Genomic DNA, 20,932 nt, shown 5'->3' on the forward strand with positions numbered 1-20,932 from the left:
ATACACTTAATAACATTTTATGTATTTTTATTGGAAAAGTATCTATTTGATGCCTTTGTTTGTTTCTATTGTTAGTTTTAGTTCTAGTATTAGTTATTCAGAACAGTGCTCCATGAATCTGAGTTTTCCTGTCTTGGTTCTTAGCCCCCATTAAATATCTAGATCTATGGCTTTACAAACATTTCCCCTTTCCTTCCATCTCTTTGGTTTATTGGTTTGTTGTACAAAAACTCCTGAATTTGATTCAATCTCCAGTGTTAACTTCTGCTTTGTTGCCTGTACACTTCGAATTATATGCTAAAGTACAAATGGGGGTGTGTTGGGGGGAGGTGGAGGGAAGGGGGAGGAGGGGAGGAAGGGGAAACTGTGGTTGATATGTAAAATAAAAAATAAAATAAAGTATTAAAAAGATCAATGCCTAGAAGTGTTTGCAAGTGCTTTCTTCTGTAAATTATTATGATTTCAGATTACATTTAAGTCCACAATCCATTTTAGTTGGGTTTTATGCAGGACCTTTGATAAAAACCAAATTCCATTGTTGCAATGTGAATGCCAGTTTTCCGATTATTTGTTGAAGAGATTCTTCATTCCCTGTTGTATATTACTGGCATGTCTGTCAAAAACTAGTTAATCATATATGTGTGAGTTTATTTCTAAATCTCTGTTCTGTTCTATTGGTTTACAAGCCTGTTTTTAATGACAGTGCCATTATGGTTTGATTACTATAGCTCTGTGATTGACAGTGTCATCCTGATTTCATTACTATAGCTCTGTACTATGTTTTTAAGTCAGGTAGGTGATACCTCTAGCTTTTTCATCTTTCTCAAGACTACTTTAGCTATAAAAGGATCTTTATGAGTTCCAAAATAATGTTTTACTAGAAAATGTTATTTTTAATGGATGCTCATGCAATAGGTAATGATTTTTAAATGACTCAATAATTACCACTCACAATTACTTTTCTTATTATTTTTGTTTTTTGGAGCTGGGAATGAACCCAGGACCTCATATGCACCTAGCATTTACCCTATCATTGAGTTGCATCTTCATCCCCACAATCATATTTTTAGATTAGTGAAATAAATTTAATTTATAAAATTGTATAAACCAAATTACATCATGAATCTGAGTCATCTTCCCACCTTTTCTTTCTCTACACTATGACCATATTAGTTCAAGTAACACTTAGTAACTCTCCTATTCCTCTCTGGTTGGGGAGACAGAACTCACAGCTCACCTGCTATTCTAGTTTTTACCTAGTCTAACTCTGTAAATAAATTAAGAACTTTTCATTTCATGTTCTCAGTTTATGCACAGAGAGGCCACAGGCACATATCAATGTTGAGTGTGAATATGACATGGCTCCCCTCCGCTGTCAAACCTTAAGAAGATTGCTTGGTCAACTGCAAACTTTATGAATCATTGCAATGTTTTATTACACATGAACATTTACTCAAATTTGCAGAAGCAGGAGAAAGCCAATGCTTTTTAACACAACTGGCTGCTGCCCTCTTCATAGCTCACAGAGAAAATGCTACTTGTACTGCTCTTGTGATTCATTTAACTGGAGCAAATGTGCCAAATAGCAAAGATAAGCAAACACTAGCCTAGTCATAAACTTCGAGGTGGCCTCCAGTGAAAACCCTGGGAAGACCTTGACTGGCAGGCTGCTCGGGGGAGGAAGAGAAGAGTGGACACATTCTCTCCTAAATACCCAATTTCAGAACAGATGCAGAGTCTTTGAAAGCCCCTTCATCACAGTGGTTCCATTGCTGACTCCATGATCAGACTTTTCAGCCATGGAAAACGAAATTATGAAATTCAGTCTGTCACCCTAGAGGCTACACCAGGAGAGAAATGGAGCACAAGCAAGTTTGTGTTTTCTAACCATTGCCCAGCATTTTGTCTTTCTGTCTGATGGAAGTTTGGCTGAAGCAGCATTGTTCTGAGACTGATTTCCTAGGGTCTCTGCTGAGGGATTTGCCAACCTTCTATTGATTATTTTACATCCAACCTACCTTGAATGAAGGCCAAGTTGGACATGCTTTGATATTTAATTCTTCTGAGTTATATAATGAAATAAAAAACATAAGGATGTGGGTAGACTTGTGCCAAAAGGCTTACGTCATTAGCCTAGGAGTAAATTTATAGTTGCTTTCATTCATTTGCATTTAATCAGCCCAGAATTGCTGACTCCAGGTTCAGCAAGGACCTCACTGCCTGCTCAGGCCACGGGCTACAGTACACGGCTGGTGATGGGCAATGACTCAAGTTTGAGTGCCACACTCCACAGGTCATTTTTTACCTTGAAATGTGGCTGTACTGTCAGCCAATTACATAAACAAAAAGCTAGGGTTATTCTGGCACCTGAAGCTTAAAGAAATCTCCTAACACCTTGGGAGTTCTGTAACCTCACAGCCTTGTCTCTGGGCCCACTTTACTTGATACAAAACTCAACTCTGCCACTTACCATAGAATCGTGTATTTAAAAAGGATTATGGCTCTATTTTGATTGTATTATGATCATAATTATCTTTGAAAATCCCAAGTATGTCATTATCTTACATGACAGTTGGAACTTAGAATCAGTTTATATGTGTATGTAGCCACTTGAGTATGTGGGCCAAAGAATCGGGGAATGTTATTTCATGTCCCTAAGCTTCATTTGAGCCATCAGTGAACTCAAGTTGCTCACAAAACTGACCTCACAGGGTCAGGTCAGGCTAAAGTGAGATTTTATGTGTGCATAGTGGGGTGCGGGGGGGGGGGAGGTTGGCGTGTAGTAAAGAGGCTGCAGACATGACCACTCCATGATAACCAGTCCATGATATGATTAAAAGTTTTTATTCAGAGAGAGAGAGAGAGAGAGAGAGAGAGAGATTGAGAGAGAGAGAGAGAGAAAGAAAGAAAGAAAGAAAGAAAGAAAGAAAGAAAGAAAGAAAGAAAGAAAGAAAGAATATCCATGGGCATCTGGAAGAGTCCAGGGCAGAGAGAGAGAACGTAGACTGAACATGATATCAGCAGACTGCACATGGCCAGGGTTACCTGTGGAGGGAGGGGAGTACACGTAAGGCAGTGGTACAGAAGAGAAAGCACAGTGAGAATAGGGCAGGGGTGACTATAAAGAAGAGTGGGTGTCTGGGGAGAGGGAAGGGCCAAGAGACTGAATGGAGGCTTTGCAATATATAACAAGTACTTGTGATACTAAAGGAGCCCGTAGTCCAACATGTGCTTTGATATGCAACCACAGTTACATGTCCATGAAGAGCCATGTGTTCCTTCTGCCTGTAATAAGGGAAATGACTCCTTCTGGCTGATAGGAGCCTATTTCACAAGTTCCTGAGGAATACTGACTTTTATCTAACCAGAAATTCTCCTATAGTCCAGGTTGAGCTCATTTCTCGATATATGGATTGTCTTATGAAGTTTGGGGACTGGAGTTCCTTTTGAATCTGATAGGCATGATAAATGTAAAGGCCCAAGCACATAAGCAATCCAATAAGTGGCAGCTTCTAGTATTAACTGGTTGTTAGAAGGTTTATTATGTTGCCACAATGGGCCATTGACTACATATACATTGGCTGAACTCTTTCAATTAGCCACTTTACAGAGAATGGAGCTGAGTCTTACAGCAATAAAGGGAATAGTTGGAAAAGCCAAAAAGTTTGAACTGCAAATAACAGCAATGCCGAGTGTCAACAGGAGACACACACACACACACACACACACACACACACACACACACACACACACACCTTTCTAGCTCGATCATTTACTGGCTCTGAAAGTGTAGACAAGTTGCTAGGAGATACAATCTAACAGCAGAGGCCCTGATCCTCTGACTCTGACAACCCCCAAGTCCTCTTGCACAATATTGTCTGAGCTTTAGAGTCAGGAGTGTATTTAGTTGTATCCACTGAGACTGGCTTCTATAGTTTGATTGGTAGTGGTTTTCTGTAGTGGACTCTGTCTGTTGTAAAGAGACATTTCCTTAATGAAAGGTGAAGACTACACACATCTGTGGCTAAAAGGACAAATGTTTCTAGATTGTTGTTAGAAACTGGTTTAGTAATTAGTGATGGTACATTCTCCTCCAATAACCATGACTTCACTAGTGTTGAGTAGTTGCCTAGGTTTCCAGTGCTAGACATGGTATTCCTCTTGTTGATCAGATCTTAAGTCCAGTTAGAAAGCTGTTACCTCCTAGAGGTCAAATGGACTTGCACATTAGAAACAGGGCCCAGAGACCTCTGACCTGGAACTGACTTGAATGCTCCCACCCTGAGGATTAGTTTTCATGGAACCAGAAGGTACATATAAGGCGTCCCAAAGAAGGGACACCACCAACAATCCTATCCAGCTATGATGCCCACAAACCATATCAATGACCAACATGACACTATAATCTTATGGATGTAGTAGTGGTATACATACCTTGGTGGCTTCCTTTACTTTGGGGGCCATATTTTCAAAAATAATTGGGGCTGCATTGGAGATGTGGCTCAGCAGTTAATAGCACTGATTGCTCCTCCAGGGGACTCATATCCAGCTCCCAACACCCACATGGTGACACAGCTAATCTTAAGGGATCCAACATCTACTTCTGCTCTCTTTGAGTACTGCACACATGTCATGCACAGTACATTAAAGCAAGCACTCATACATGAAAAATCTTAAAAACTAAAACCACCCAAAGTATCATTAACTGACTGAGTGTTAAATAGCATATCTTCTATATTTTCTTATAGTAGTTTCATAGTTTGAAGCATTATATTTTAAGTATTTCATCCTCTTAGAGATAATTTTGTATGCAGTGTGATAGTAATCTAATTTTAAGATATATATATATATATATATATATATATATATGTATGTATTTCCTAGTCATCCCAACACTATTTATTGAAGAGATTGTCTTTTTCCCTATTGTGTGTTCCTGGCACGTTTGTTGAAAACTGATTGGCTGTAATCCATGGATTTATTTCTGGCCTCTTTATTCTGTTCTGTGGGTCTATAATATGTCAGTTTTAAGTGGGTTTGAGGGAGATTTTTCAGTAAGACAATTGGAAGAAGCTCATTGGACTGAAAAGGATGGGCTGTGTCAGATGAACAGAAAAGAAGGCGTTAGAGCCAGGAACAGAAGAGAAGGAAAGCAGAGTGAACTTGCATGAAAGAAGAACGGGGAAACAAAGAAGTACACAGGGTACTGTAGCAGAATAGCAATGATTGCGCTGCAGAAACCCTATACACTCTGGCTTCTCTATGTGGTGTCTAAAGGCAGCTATGTAACTTGGAGGCCATGGCAATACATGAGCTTCACTCTTGCATTGCTATTAATGAAACAAAGGACACCAAGACTTCCAAAAGCTCAGTAAATGGGTCCTGTTGTAGTATTCTGTAGTTGTGGTGCATCAATATTAATTCAGGAAATTATTCCTGAGAGAATGGGATAAAGATCAGAAATTTATAGTATCATAAACAGTAGATGAGGACATGTGGTTAAACAAAGGATATTATAAGAATGATCATTTTATCGGCCATATAACATGAGGAGGGGGCCCATAATATTGGGATCCAAGTTGGGATTATTTTATGTTTTCTTCTGCCTTATTTGTATGGCATGAAGGAAGTCACTTTTGTGTTTCTCATTATGGGACTAAATGTGCTTAGATGAAGAAGTAGTATAGGGCAGTGTACAGACAGAGAGCCTCTGGAATAAGATGATCTTTAGAACTAAAGCTTATTGAATGACTTCTATAGGGGTGTTGTTTAAACTAAAACCTCAGTCTATCATATGAAAGTCGAAGATGATAACAGGGTTTTGTATTTATTGTTGCTGCCCTGTGCTTTAAATTATATAATCCACACTTAAGCATTGTCAGTATGCTTGATGCATGTAGAGTGCTAAATAAATAGAAGACACATGGCATTGTCATCAAGAAAAATAAGTCACTGGGTTAAATGATCTCTAACAAGTCATCTACTCATCTTCCCATTAGCCTGGACTTCAAGTTGTTACAGCTGAGAAACTTTAATATCTTCCTTTTAATTCATTTATAGCTTTCACTAATATGTAAAGCAAGTAGAATAAATAAATAGACAGGTTTAAGGTGCCCAGAACAGCAATAGAAATGTATGCAAAAACATGTAGTGCAGCAATTGGGAAATTTTATCTAAGGAAGGAAAGAGATGTGTTTAGTTCTACACCTCCTGCCAAGATTGCTGGGTTTCAAACACATGTCTTTGAATCTCACAGGACCCAGGATGAATATCTTAGGGAACTTAGAGAATCCATCTAACTTTTATGAGCAGTAGGATAGTACCATAAGGCTTCTTGTGAATGGATAATATGTGCATTGTTGCCTTTTGTAAACAGCACACTCTAAATATTGCCATTTCTGCAATAACTGTGGTAAACATCTTATTTAAAGACCCAAAGGGCATCAGCACTTTGTCTTATTATTTTGAGTTGACACTAGTCACTTGGCTGAAACTGATCATTATATTTGTGGAACGTGTACCTTATCTATAGCTTCTCAGAGGAATCTCCCTAACAGAAACTGTGTCCTACAGAAAAATAGGCAATAATAAACTAGCCACAGTATAAACCACAGATAAAGGAACGAGAGATTGGTAATGCAAATTCTTGGGTTCCTGGGTTCATTTACTTGATCTGATGCTTTCTGGCTGTGTGGCCTTGGTCAAGCTCCTTAATCATGTCATGCTTCAGTTTCTCCCTCTTTAAAATTGGGGTGATAACTGTATTGTTATCTGGGTTAAACAAGATAATGGATATCGCTGAAATATTCCTAATTGCTGGAATGAGATATCCAATAAGCTTTAGCTATCATCATTGTTAAAATAACAGAAATAATAAGTAACTCCAGCATTGATGAGATAGAAGACATACAGCCAAAAGAATAAGGAATAGAGTGAATTCGAAAGAAAGATAAAATGAACAAATAACCATATCTCATGAGGAGTTGTGTCATTGGCCCTTCCCATAAACTCAGACCTGTGTTGGCTATCACCAAGGCACCTGCCCATGGGATAGGATGGAAACTTTCTTGCATCTGTTGCTTCAGCTTCAAAGTCTGTGACTGTGCCATAACTAGCCATAGGAAGAAACAAAGGATGTAGTCATAGAGACTTTGACCTGGAAGATCAATACCCACAATGAGGGTATGATCCCATCACACAAAAGCCCACATGCATCAGCAATGCATGGAAGCCTGCAGTAGTTTATCACACCTGTACTGTGACTGTGGTTCTTAAGTGGCCACTGAGAGTTGGACACAGACTGGAGAAAAACTGAAAACATGAGAGTGGAAGCTAGTCAGACTTGATAGTGTCTCTTTGGAGGAACAGATGTAAATATTTCAGGCTTTGTGGCCAGATGGTCTGCTTTACACCTATTAAGCTCTGATGTCATAACACAAAAGCTGCAATAGATTGTCTGTAAGTGAATGGACTTGGCTGTGATCCCATAAAACTTTTTATTGGATGATTTATGAAAACAGGTGGTAGAACAGATGTGGCCCCTTGGCCATAGTTTGCTGACCCATGCTCTATACATGGACCTGATACAACAACTCAAGTTGTCAGAAGGAACTGGGCTAATACTCATATAAATTAAATATGATGTCATGTCAAGGAATGCTGTTAACTCGAAGTTAGCTGACCTAACAGAAGGGGATTTGGACTGACAGTGAAGGGAGAGCTAGTAACTGATTACCTATAAACAGAGAAGGCTGTTTTTGTTAAGAAAATACAGACAAGGTATTAAAGAAAAATGGAGACTAATAAATGTTTGCATTTGCATCAGGAAAGCACTAGAAAGGGTTCAGAAACAATACTTTTGCCTCATTTTCCTATATTCGAATTTAGAGCATGGACAGGGATGAATATTCTCCCTAGTTTGTCAGAGATAGCCTTAGTGTGTTCATGTGCCTGTGTAATTAGCAATTTCAAAATTGTGCAAGTGATTATTTGTCATTTAATTTTTCACAAAACTCGAGCAGTAATACACATTTATAAATATAAACTTGAGCCTACATAAAGGAAAATATGAGCTCCAAATTCACCCTTATCCCCTTGTGCAAGTCTTAGGTACTATGCTAAGTCCTTCCACATCTCAACTGCTCAGATGCAATAATAAATAATGAAAATAGGAATCCCCACCACCCACCACCCATCAACACCTGAGGCAGGTGGGAGCGCTGGCCCTGAAGTTGTAAGATTGGGGAAGCTGTCCATGACACCCACCAGCTGCAACATATGGTAGAGCAGGCCAAGCATTGGAGAGCTGCCCCCAACTAATTATCTGTCTGGAACAGATAAACAAGCCCCAACAGATAAACAAGCTGCCCCAACTAATTATCTGTCTGCCCCAACTAATTATCTGTCTACAACAGATAAACAAGCTGACCCCCTTACCAGCTGCAGCACACAGGAAAGTGGACCCTGCACCTCATCTGGGTAGCAGGGTAAGGCTGACCCTGTTGGTGGAGGTGTGGGAGAGCCAGCCCCAAATTTGTGAACATGGGAGAACTGTTCCCATTACTCATCTGTCATGCGGCAATATGGGTGATGGGCAGGGAAGAGATGCCCCTTGCCCATCAAGACCTGAGGCAGGTGGAAGAACTAGCCCTGAGGTCCTAAGAGTGGGAGAGCTATCCCTGACCTTCATCAGGGCAGCACTAGGGGAAGTGCCCCTTCACCTTGTCTGGACAATACAATAGAAGTCTCCCTGAAGGGAAAGGTGTGGGAGAACTGATCCTGAGAACCTGAAAGCAGAACTAGCACCACCCCTTGGTCATCGCTACAAAGAATGAACTGGCCAGGGCAATGCTGGAGAGCTCACCCTGATGGTGAAGACAGCAGAGAATTGGTGGACTGATCAAACCTGCAACTACATAGGGCCCAGAGACAGGTTATGTGTTGGCCCACCCCATCTCTGATCTACTGGAGCATTGGAGGGTGCACTCAGTCCCGTGAACCCAGGGCTACAGGATCTCCACAACATAGGGCAGTGACAGGATGTCCAGGAGAGTTCCAGTGAGGGCCCAGGGTTTATGGTGTAGCAGAGACCAGGGGCCTTGAACCAGACCAATGATTCTTTGCCAGGAATGCCTACATGTAAAAATGTATGGATAAAGAGGTTTACTGTGTGACTTCACCATACTGCAGCTTCCATGATGAGATTTTTTCCCTTTCTCCCCGCCCCATTTTTTGCTTTTTCTTTAAATTTTATTTTGTTTTATAGGAGGGGATGGGTGGGATCAAGAGGCATGATGTGAAAGACATAAAGAATAAATTTTTAAAAATTTATAAAGAAAGAGTCTTTTGGAGAAATTCTAAGGCTGAGGCTAGCCAGGTCACATGATGTATCTATTTTACTCTACACCGATTTGCATGTATGTATCTGGAATAGCTTATATGCTCATAAGCAGTATCTAAGGGACCCTTTCCCTATCCTTTCTAGTATTTGTTTTCTTGATACTTGGGGTGAGACTAAATCTTGATGTGATTTTATTTGTATTTCCCTGATGGCTAATGATGTCAGTAAAGTTTTCCAAGTGCCAAAAACAAAGAAAATGGAAGAAAGAAAAAAAGAAAAGGAAAGGAAACAGAAATTTTATTACATATAGATGAGCTTTCACATAGTAATGTTATAGTGTTTTATTTCTATCATTTTATATATAAATAGGATAATTGACTGGATGGGGATGCAATGTCACACTTCATAGGCAGAAGATATGACTCAGAGTGACTTCCTTGTCATTCAAGCAAATTCAACATCATTTAGTATCGATGCTGGAAATGAAGTCTTGTTCTTCCAAAACTGGCTATGAAATTGTTGATACAAAAAATCACAGGTTCTAACCTAAGCCCAATGAATAGGATAAAAATTTCCATTTTTAAGAAACAGCAGTTGATACAGTCTCTATGATGAATTTAGACATTAGTGGATAGTAAGAGCATGTAGATCATATGAAAGCTCCTCTCAACTAATTCAATATTATAGAACCCATAGGGTTTAAGTGTATAAAATAATGTCACGTGGGAAAGGCTAGAAATATCTAGAGGACATCACTCATTTGGGGAAAGTTAAAATGGCCCTTTCCACCAGAGTTGAAAGGCACTGTGCCAAGCCCAGTGATACTTCCTTTTTATAATCTTAAGTATTTACTCATGTAGGTGCAACTAGACTGCAGGGAATACTCTTCAGTGAGATTGTTTTTAATCTGAAGCCTCATACCCATCTTGGACATAGAAGCTCATTTCCTGAGCCTGCTTGCATTTGTTTTGAGACATTTCTCTCCTTTCTGGGAAATGTCTGCCTAGTTGTTCACTATGTGCTTTAGGTAGAGTTAAGTATTCCATTAACACTGAACAACTCACACACAAATAGATAGTTTAACCTTAGATTATTTCCCCAAGGACTGAAGAGGTTGGAACAATATAAACAGAATTGGGTGAGGTGGTGGAGTATTTAGTGGAATCTTAAAAGAAATGTTTCTCTCCCCGGGCCTGCCTGGTGATGGCTGGAATGCAGCTCAAATGCTTTAGCTCTTTGTAAACCTTTGTCCTCTGTCCCTGACTCAAGCTTTCTCTATCCCTGGCTGTCTGAATTATGCACAGGATGGACTATGTTGACCCCCTGAGATGCATCAATCGCTCCTTAGATCTCATTTATGGTTCTAGTATTCTGCAGCTGCTGAGAAGGCACAGTAATTTTCTATTAGAATATCACACAGAAAAATAAAACGCCTTGTTTTGAAAGCATGAAGGCAAAAATTAGAGGAAACGGGTTTTTAAAGAGAAGCATATAATGAAAGTATGAGACTTGTAATGCATTAAACCTTAGAGAATTCCATGTTAATAATGATGTTTCTCTTATTATTCCTGAACCTTCAAACACCCCCTCTGTACTGAGTGTGTTTTTATGTGATGATGACAATAACAGCAGTTAACATTGTTGAAGACTCATATCACATGAATAGGAAAGACGTCCCTGCTCTCATGGACATGTAGCAGGCAGCTGTAACAAATAGTTTCAACTATTATCATCACCTCTTGAATCCTTAGGTACAACAGGAGGTTTTTACAGGTGGCCTGGCATACTTTAAGGATCAGTGAAGGCTTCCTTAAGGATGTGACATGCAGGAGTTATCTAGACAAAGAAGGCATGAGTATGTGGAGAGGTCCTTCCAAGCAGAATGAAGACTATATACATGGGAGCTACCATGAAGCAAGAAGCAGATGGTTTTGAGTCAAAGAAAAGTGAAAGAGGAAAATTAGATTGAAGAAACTGCAAAGGAATCAACTGCCTGAATGGGAAGATGAGTCTAGAAATGAGACAGGAGCAAACTACGTTCAACCTGAGAGACCATGGCGGCCCTGGACTTTACCTCAAGAGCATGAGGAGCCATTGATGAGCACTAAGGGAGAAAGTATTGTGCCCATATTTGAGTTCTATAATGACCATGAGTCTGGTTGTTTGTTAACACTTGAAGTCATTTTTCATTCTCAAAACAAAATCTACTGTTTTCTGAGTCACATGAAGCCAATGTAAGTGCTGATGAGAAATGACAGTCGATAGTCAGGGAAAGGAAAAACACCAAAGGCCAGCCTGGATCTGCTGGCTCATATCTCCTAATTCTTAGGAACAGACAGTGCTCTGAAGCAGTCAACAGAGAAAAGGAAGCCCAGAAAAGCAGAGTTGCCTACAGTCAGCCCATGGCCCATGAAGGTATTACTGCAATGAAGTGTGATGAAATGCATGACCAGAAAATATTCTTTTCACATATAAGGCAAAAGTCTAATAACTAATGGTCCTGTGGCTCTTTCGCATTAAAGATAAGACTCAATTGGAAAGCCTGAGTAGTAACTGGCTATGGGCACTGTTTACATGATGTGGGAAAGCAAAGCTTTCCTCTCCCTCTGAGTTCAAAGACTAGTTACCAATTAGTAATCTGTAGACTTTTAAAAACATTTTATTAGTAATATGAAGATTTGAGGTCTTATTTATGGCTATAGTGCACTTGTGTATTATGCATTTATATGTGGACATGCATCTGTCACTGTGTGTGTGTGTGTGTGTGTGTGTGTGTGTGTGTGTGTGTGTGTACAGAAGACATCTTTGTGGACCTAGATCATTTCTTCTACCCTTATATGGGTTTCAGGAACTAACTAGACTCAGGAACTCAGGTTCGTGCAGAATGCACTTTTACCTGCTCTTCCATCTCACTGGCCAACCACAAGGCCTTTTTATTGAGAAACTATATAATGGAAATATAGAGTTTCTATTTCTGAGCAAAAGCTGATAGTCTAGATGTTAACCAAATAATTATATCATTGACTTTAAAACCACAACTAGATGTGTGGGCTGTGTATGAGGATATATGAAAGAGGAATCTGTGGGGCCTATAGTGTAATGAATAGTACTCTGGACTGTTAAAGGAGGTTCTAGACTACACACCACGTCACAGAGTGATGAATGAAGTGAGAGTAGATATGACTATACAGGGTCAATGGAAAAATACAAACTAGAGAATAGTTACCAAATGAATTAACTTGATGAAAAGCTACAGAATTCTTTCAGGTACCACTGTCATGATCAGTACGTGATCTACAGATGAATTAAACCAGATATACATGGCAAAGGAAGAAATATTGCCCATTATTAATAATGCAAATTATTTTTGTCTCTGTCTGTAAAACCAAGAAAATAGCTTTTTTTCTTGTCATATAATACTATGGAAAATGTTTAAAGACCTTGGCTCATTGTAATACCTGCTTACTGCTTAAGTCATAAATTTTTTACTCATGCAAGTAGTAAATTTTTTACTCATCTGATCTAGGTAGTCATACAACATGTGTGAGGAAAGGCCTTCTACAGTGATCAAGCTGAATGTTTTAATTGGCTATCTGGGTTCAGACCCCATGTGCAGTACTTACAGACTCTGTGGCTTTGGGCAAATGACAAACTTTCTACTCTTACATCACTTTTCCTGTGAAGGGAAGATAATGGAAATGTCTAAAGCAAAGGTTTCCTGGGAGGGCCAAAGGAGATAATGCATCTATGTGTGAAAAATTGCTCAAATAAACAGCTGGGCCAAATGTTTTAAATGTATAAGACATTGTTTTGCACAGGTAAACAGTTCATTATTATTTTTGTTCTTATCACTCTAAGCAGCAGAGTGAAACTAGATTAAGACTAAAGGCTTAACATAGAGAATGTTGAACTAGGACTTAAAAGGTGAGCAGGTATTACATAGAGAAAAGGCTGAAAAACCTTTGTTCAAGCTGTAGGGCAGCAGTTGCTATTGTGAGGATTGGCCTGGGATTGCATACTCAAGAGAATAGTAAGAAGAGACTGCCAAGGAGCTGAGATAGTGTTTGCTTCATAAGCATGAAGATCTGAATTTAGATCCTCCATGAAAAAGCTATCCCAGACAGGAGGATCTGTATGACTTGCTGACCATCCAAACTAGTCCAGTCAATGAGCTTCAGTCACAGCAAGAGATTCTGTCTCAGAAGCTAAGATGAAGAATGATTAAGGAAGAACTCAGTGTTGACCTCCAGCCTGCATGCACACATGCACACACATGCATGCACATGAACACATACACAGAGAATGGGCAAAATGGGGGCTATTTGGGTTGCTTCTAATGAACACTTCATCCAGCTATTTACAGGGGCTAGAAGGCAGGATGATGTGGCCAATAACAGACTTGGGTCACAACTCATCCCTGTCCATTCACTCTGAGTTATTTTATACTGGTTACTTCACTTCACTGAGCTTTAGCACACCAGTTATTTAAAGAAAGGGGGTATAGTTCTCTTGCCCACAGAGCCATGAGCACTAAACAGAATAAAGCATGTGAAGTATTCAGTTCCATGTAAGGTACAATATAAGCACTTGGTGTTAGTTGCTGTTCTTGTTTGTGCCTCATTAAAGTTATGTTGGCAAAAAATGTTAGGACATGTTCAGGGTGTAAGATAACTATACTGAACACAAGGATATGCCATATTGCCATACTCAACAGTAGAGCATCCAAAGAAATAGCATTAACAGCCATACGGTCTTAGTGCAGGTTACAGATGTGACTTTGAGAGTTGTATATTATAGGATCTCAGTAAACCATGAATAAATAAATTATATTCCTGAAAAATGATAGTATTTAAACAAACACATACATAGGTAATTTTGGTCAAACCCCATAAATGTTTTTCCATTTCTCTGAGAGCGCTTGTTTTATTAAATACATTCCGCAAACATAATTCATACACTGTATAACATTCTATAAACATGTAACATGTAGGTTATTTAACTCATGTAATTATTAGACTTTTAGTATGGGTCAAAATCAATTCATCTTCAAATATATCAAATGTTTCTATATTCAGTGAGTTCATAGCTTGTGGGATGTAAATAACTTGAAATCCTGGTTATTTTCATTAAAAAGAATTCTGTGTTGTCTCCTTCCATAGAAGACTATTGCAAGTGCATATTTACATGTGATGTTGCTTGAAATTTCAGGAGGTTTAAAAAGTTCATAAAGTCCATTCATGGCTCCTTTATCCAGGGCTTCAGATCAATATCAGTGATGTAAAATATGTCAATATGAAGCAGAGCACAGATGTTGAAAGGCTTTACTGGACAATTGAGAAGAATAATCTCTATACTAATGCTGACCAAAGGATATGTGAATATGCTCATAATATGACCCAATCCCAGCTCTTTTGCCTATTTAGCAGAATATATATTTTACACTCCATGTCAGTGTGTCTCTGTAATTGAGCTGATTAAGACATTATATGCATGTGTTATCTTCATTTTCCTTAGCTGAGGATGTCTCATCAGGGGTCTCAGTGCACTGTCTCTTCTCTGTGAAGTCTTGAATCCTGGATACCTAGGACATTCCTGGCTCTGATCCTACAATCCCTTACTCCCTTAGGCCTGTCTAAGGCACTATTCCATTTGAGAAAATGCACAGCATGACTCAGCACTGGGTACTGCAACTACCTAAAGGAGAAATAATAATTCATAACAGCAGCAACAGTAATTTCAATACATTTACGATGAAATACAGCATCAGGATTAGTAACATAAAATGAAAGTATTCACAACATTGGGCAAGATATATCATCCCAGGATACTTTTAACTTGGCCTTTTGTGCAGTTCTAACTAATGACGGTTATAATCACAAAGATATATTTTAATATTCAATTCTCAATATGATGCTGCTTCTACGTTTCTATCTGGACATTGCCAAGAGAATACTATCTACTAGGGAGCTAAAAGATGACTAAAGTAAAGGTGATAGCCACCAAGCATGATGAACCGAGTTCAGTTCCCAAGATCCACATAGTAAAAGGAGGTATGTGACTCCTACAAGTTGTTTCCTGATCTCCATACGTACATCATGGCCTATGTGCCACCCAACTCCCCCACCAATGCACGCACACAAAATATGTAAGTGTAGTAACATTCTTGAGAAATGAACTAGTTTTGTATATTTGGTTTGTCATTCCTATCTCTTTCCTTCTGAGGGCAGAACAGAGTTGGATACAATCAAGAATATACCTATGTCTGTGTCTGCACACTTTGTTTGCATGTTAGTGCCTTTAGGTGCTTAAAATGTTCTCAATTATTGAACTTTGAAACACAATGGTAAAAGGTTTTAAACAAGTAATTAAATGAGTACTGCGTATTAGAACCATTTCTTTTTCTCTCCATAGCTTCATCACCCTTCTCAAGGCTTCCGTTTTGGAACTGTCCGGGAAAGCAGTGCTGAAGACTATGTACGGCAGAGCTTCCCAGAGATGCACGAGTACATGAGAAGGTACAACGTACCAGCCACCCCTGATGGAGTGCAGTATCTGAAGTGAGTGTCAGCCTCTTGGATCCTGAAAGTTCCAATGAAAGAGAAATAATTTGGGTTTTGCCTTTGTTTTACAATATGATGGACAAAAATCCCTAATGTTGTCAATAAAATATGTTCTGTACAACCATAAGGAACTGGATTTGAATCTCCCACCCCTGTGTAAGATGCAAGGCACACACAAATATTCTCAGTGATGGGCAAATAAAGGCAAGAAGATCCCAGAGTCATTTTGGTCAGTCAGTCTAGCCAAGTCAAGGAACTCCAGGTTCACTGAGAGACCTTGTCTCAAAACAAAAAAAAAAAAAAATAGAGCATGATTGAGGAAGACACCACATGTCAGCTTTTTCTAGCCTATACATACATACATACATACATACATACATACATACATACATGCATGCATACATACACACACACACACAAACATATAAACAAATACACATAAACACACAAAGAAATAACTCATACACTGTGAGAGCCAAAAGACAATATAGAATGATGTGCAGGAAAATAAATGACCTAGATTACCAGTTACCTACTTAGTCTACAGTTTGCAACACCTTTGGTGAAAGAGCCAGTAGGGTCATTAGTGGAGTGATGGAAAGGGAAGAAAATGTTGGCTTAAACAACAATGCTAAGATGATTAAACACATAGGGAATGTGGCCAAGGGATATAGTGTCCCAAAGCAACCTTTCTCTTCAAAGTGAATCCCTAAGCCTGTGAAATGCCTCAATTTGCCACAAGGAAATGGAGATTTATCTCAAAGATTTCCTGTGGGAAAGAAATAATATAGAAGGCAGTGATTCCTGTGCCTACATTCTTCTCATCAGAATTTATGAGAAGCAATCAAAGGCAATCATGTTTCCATGACAGATTATCAGAGCCTGTAATTCAGTAGAGGCAAATGCCAAGCTGTGCAGTGATGAGTCGGCTGGTCTGGGCTGCCTGGGAGAAGGGCTTGGATGGCTTTAAACTTCTGTGAGAGTGGTACCTGTCCTCACTCTGCTGCCTGATAGCATCAAGACAAGCATTTGCATCCAACCTCCTAATCCCCACCTTGGTTCATCACCAGGAAACCAGTTTCTCCATCTTAACATTAGAATTTCACCAGTGAAGAGTAAGTAGGCTCAATTCATTTTTCTAAAAGGAAAGAAAGTAAAGAAAGACTTTCACAGGACATAAGGGCTTTGAGTTCCTTGAGAGATCTAGTAATAGCCCCTTCATCAATTTTATGGATGTTTTAAACTAGAACTGAGACAGGCAGGAAGCTGTGTGCTCTTAGATTCACAAAATTATTTATGAAGTTTAAGTGACACTTAATTTTACTAAAACATCAAAACATTAGAGTCCCTATCTGACACACTTTAGAGCTCCCAGACTCTCTTGTTTTCTCTCCGGACAGTTGCACAGGTGTGAGAGAGGATGGGATGCCAAATAACAAGGGCCCTCAGCTAGCTGACAGTGGTTGGCAAACAGGGCTCTACCAGCACAATGGCAGGATGAGGTGAAACTTTCCTGAGTGACCACCAGCTCTCCTGTACTCAGAGCTTCTATTTCTCCCAGTGGCTTTACCCAAGAAGGCCTTCATCTGATGCCCAGTGTCACAAAGGTAGGGCATTTCCAAAAGTGACATGGCTAACAGGTGGCAGAATATATACAAAAACTAGGATTATAACTTCATGTTAGTTCAGAAGCCATAATGGAAGAATCATTGGTGATTTAAGAATAACTCATGGCCCAACCATACCCATTTGTAGTTGGTGTGAGGGAGCAAGACAGAAGTGCATCCCAAACCCACCACAGTTTTACAAACTTTCCAGGTGACTCATTTGATTGACATAAAATAGTAATACAGGCTGAGCTTATTGTCAGTGTCTCCTTATTTCTTTCTGGGCCTGTCACCATTTTTGACCTAGTCTCAGTGGATTTTCTTAGGCAACACTCTAAGCAACCATAATTCTCATGCTATCTCACACCACCAACACTCTAGAACTCTGACCTACAACACTCAAAATTGTCTGCACTGGATGCTCATTAATTTTAAGTTAGTACATGGCTGATTTTGTAGTATGTAAAATATACTTTTAAATGAATGCTTGTAAGACATGATTCTACAATAGAATAAGCTAGTGGCTCTACCAACTACAACAATGATTAAGCCAGCCTAGAACTACTCATGACTGGATCATGCCAGTCCACCTCCTCCCCAGTGACTCAGGTCCCAAGGAAGTCTATGAGCTCATTGCTTCTGCTCTTTTATGGCATAGAAACCAACCAAAGCCAACTAACTTCACTATGCAGTTCAAAACCATGAGTGCTCATACAAGGACATTAGTGACACAAGGGCTCGGGAATTATGGTTTCAAAAAGGGTATATGAACATCGAGGGTGTTTTTTCCTATTTGTCCTATTTTTAGCATAGACATTTATGGACTATTGGCATGTGAGTGTGTAGCCCTTTTCAAGGGGCATTCTCTTGCTGTGGCAATGAAATTTTAATTAAGGATGCATCTTCAGACTAGAATTTGACTTTATTACCTAGATTCCATTAAGATGTCTCATCAACAACTCCTAGGAAGTAATTCATGATCCCCAGACTTCCTCTTGCTAGTGATATGTGTCATGTTTTCACTTTAGTTGATGTTAAACATGTCAAAATTAAGTTATTGTAACTTAAGTGAAATATTCCTGGAAAGACAGATGCATTCCGTAGCATCTGTTTCACTTGCCGGAAGAATGGGAAAATAATTCAGTGGCAATTTATGCCAAAGGGAACCATTTATTATATGTCTATGTGCAGTCCAGGCAACATAAGCAATTGCTTGCCTAGTGGTGAATCTCACCTGTGTCTATGGATATCCTTCCCTTCCAATTTGTTAATCTGCACAGCCTCATTCTGGTTTTAGGAATGGAAAGACTGAGGCTACATTAAATTGAGAGGTGCTGTCTTGCAAAGCTGTTTAGACAATTCTAATTGTAGAAAAGTCTTTGTTATTAAAGGAAAACTATTTAATGGGAAAATGAGTGGTAAGGGAGGATATCATTAGTAATAAGAAACTATTTTTTAAAAGTACATTGGGGAGAGAAAAGAGGGAAGGACAAGAGGGAGGGGATATGACCAAACTATTACGTGAATACATGAATATATCAGAATGAATGAGAGTGGTGGCTCAAGTTTGAACCCTACCTATCATGAGATGGAGATAAAAGTGTGTATATTTGAAATCAGCCCAGAATATGTGGTGAGACTTTGAAAGAGAGGGGAAGGAAGGAAGAAGGAAAGAAATGGAGGTAAAGAGGTTAGGAAGGAGGGGTGGTGGCAGAGAAGGGAAGAGGAAAAAATTCACAATGAAACCCATTATTCTTTATAATTAATATGCACTAATAAAAGAGAAGAAAAGTCTTAAGTGCATAAATTCTGTAATTCAATATAAGGGATGTGGGATGGATAAAAACAAAGAAGTTGCCTAGCTGGCTTCCTTCCAAACTCTTTGTTCCCTATAAACGTTGTCCAGCCTGTGATTAAACACAGCTTTCCACTGGGCTGTGTCTACACCCATGTTCTAAACAATAGAGAATTCTCATAAAGGACACCCAAGACAATTAATGGCAACTTAAGCCCATTGTCAGGTAACTAGTACAAGCCTAGTGGACCTAACTTAAATTATTCTGAGCTACCTATACAGTGGGAAGAAATGGGATGCTCTAGAGACGTATTATTAAATTGAACCACTAAAATCTGTTATGTAAGCTTCACCTTCAATTTACTGATGGTATACTATGGACTTAAAGATACTACAAATTTCTTTTCTTTTAGAACACTAGGTCTTTTCTAAGTATTTCCTTGATTTCTATTCCTAAATACAAAATTATATTAAATTTCTGAGTAACAAAATGGTGATTGTGACAGGAAGAAATAAAAGTTTCAACATCTAATTCACAAGAACACTTGTCCCCCACACTTAACCAGGTGTGTGGCCTAAATCAAAATACTTCAAATCTCTGAGCCTCATTTCCATCATTATTTGTTTCACAGTCCTCATGAATAATTAAATGTATGTGGAATACTGAATGCAGTGTTTAACATCTGTTACTTTGATAAATAATAGAAATCAGCCTTCCCTGTGCTCCTTCCTATTCAATTAAGAGTTACATCTGATTTTGATGTCGAGCTTGACAGTTAGGAGTGAGATTGGTAGATAAACTTCTGGGAAAGAACTTGAATACTCTAAAAGGAATGCCTATTCCCCTGATATCTACTCTAGAAGTGAATGAGATTCGAACAAGGGCCAGCAGCTTGCAAGTTTGTGCTGCCCTTGGTATCCAAGTTTCTATCCCCAAATCAAAGCTAACTGTCAGGATACTCCTTCTTACTCAGTAATGAGCCACTTACGTTTCTCTTCCCTTTGGTTTTAAACATAGGAATGATCCAGAGAAACTAGATGCCTTCATCATGGACAAAGCCCTTCTGGATTATGAAGTATCAATTGATGCCGACTGCAAGCTTCTGACTGTGGGAAAGCCTTTTGCCATTGAAGGTACCAATAATTCTTAGTTCACTTTTACACAGGATGTGATGTTTGCAAACCTAGAAAGTCACAGGTGCCAGAAGCAGAGAGTGATTCATCATTCCTTGTTTTCATTTTCAACTCATAAGCATTCAGCTACTAAGTTTGTTGACATTAGAGAGTTATTTTTCACCAACTCAACAAAATATTATTTGTGACATTGTTAGATCAAAAAATAATAGTTTCCTAATTGATGATGTCAGTTCAGGTTTCAGGGAATGACAGCCATAAAGATTCTAACACTAATGTGCATTTGTGTTTGTGTTTTTTGTTCTGTTTTCTGTGGTGGTTAAGTATCAAACCGTGGGCTTCGTAGTTACTAGGCAACTGCTGTACCACATATCTGCCCCAGCCTCTGACTAATGAGTATTTTTGAAGGGTCAAATACTATAATGAATCTGATTTTAAAAAAAAAAACTAGAAATATGATAGGATTCTGTGTATCTTGTATATACCCCAGACAATG

General features: G+C 39.0%; 1 protein-coding gene across 1 annotated transcript in view; it reads left to right on the forward strand.

Moving 5' to 3' along the window:
* The window catches only part of Grin3a (glutamate ionotropic receptor NMDA type subunit 3A), a 183,752-nt gene that overhangs the window by 117,356 nt on the left and 45,464 nt on the right, over window positions 1-20,932 (forward strand). The window contains exons 4-5 of the mRNA XM_027403096.2: window positions 15,752-15,897; window positions 20,321-20,436. Coding sequence (XP_027258897.1) covers window positions 15,752-15,897; window positions 20,321-20,436 — 262 coding nt within the window. The remainder of the gene's footprint in view (window positions 1-15,751; window positions 15,898-20,320; window positions 20,437-20,932) is intronic.

This window comes from Cricetulus griseus, chromosome 2 (genome assembly GCF_003668045.3).
Source record: "Cricetulus griseus strain 17A/GY chromosome 2, alternate assembly CriGri-PICRH-1.0, whole genome shotgun sequence".
Classification (NCBI taxonomy): Eukaryota; Metazoa; Chordata; class Mammalia; order Rodentia; family Cricetidae; genus Cricetulus; species Cricetulus griseus.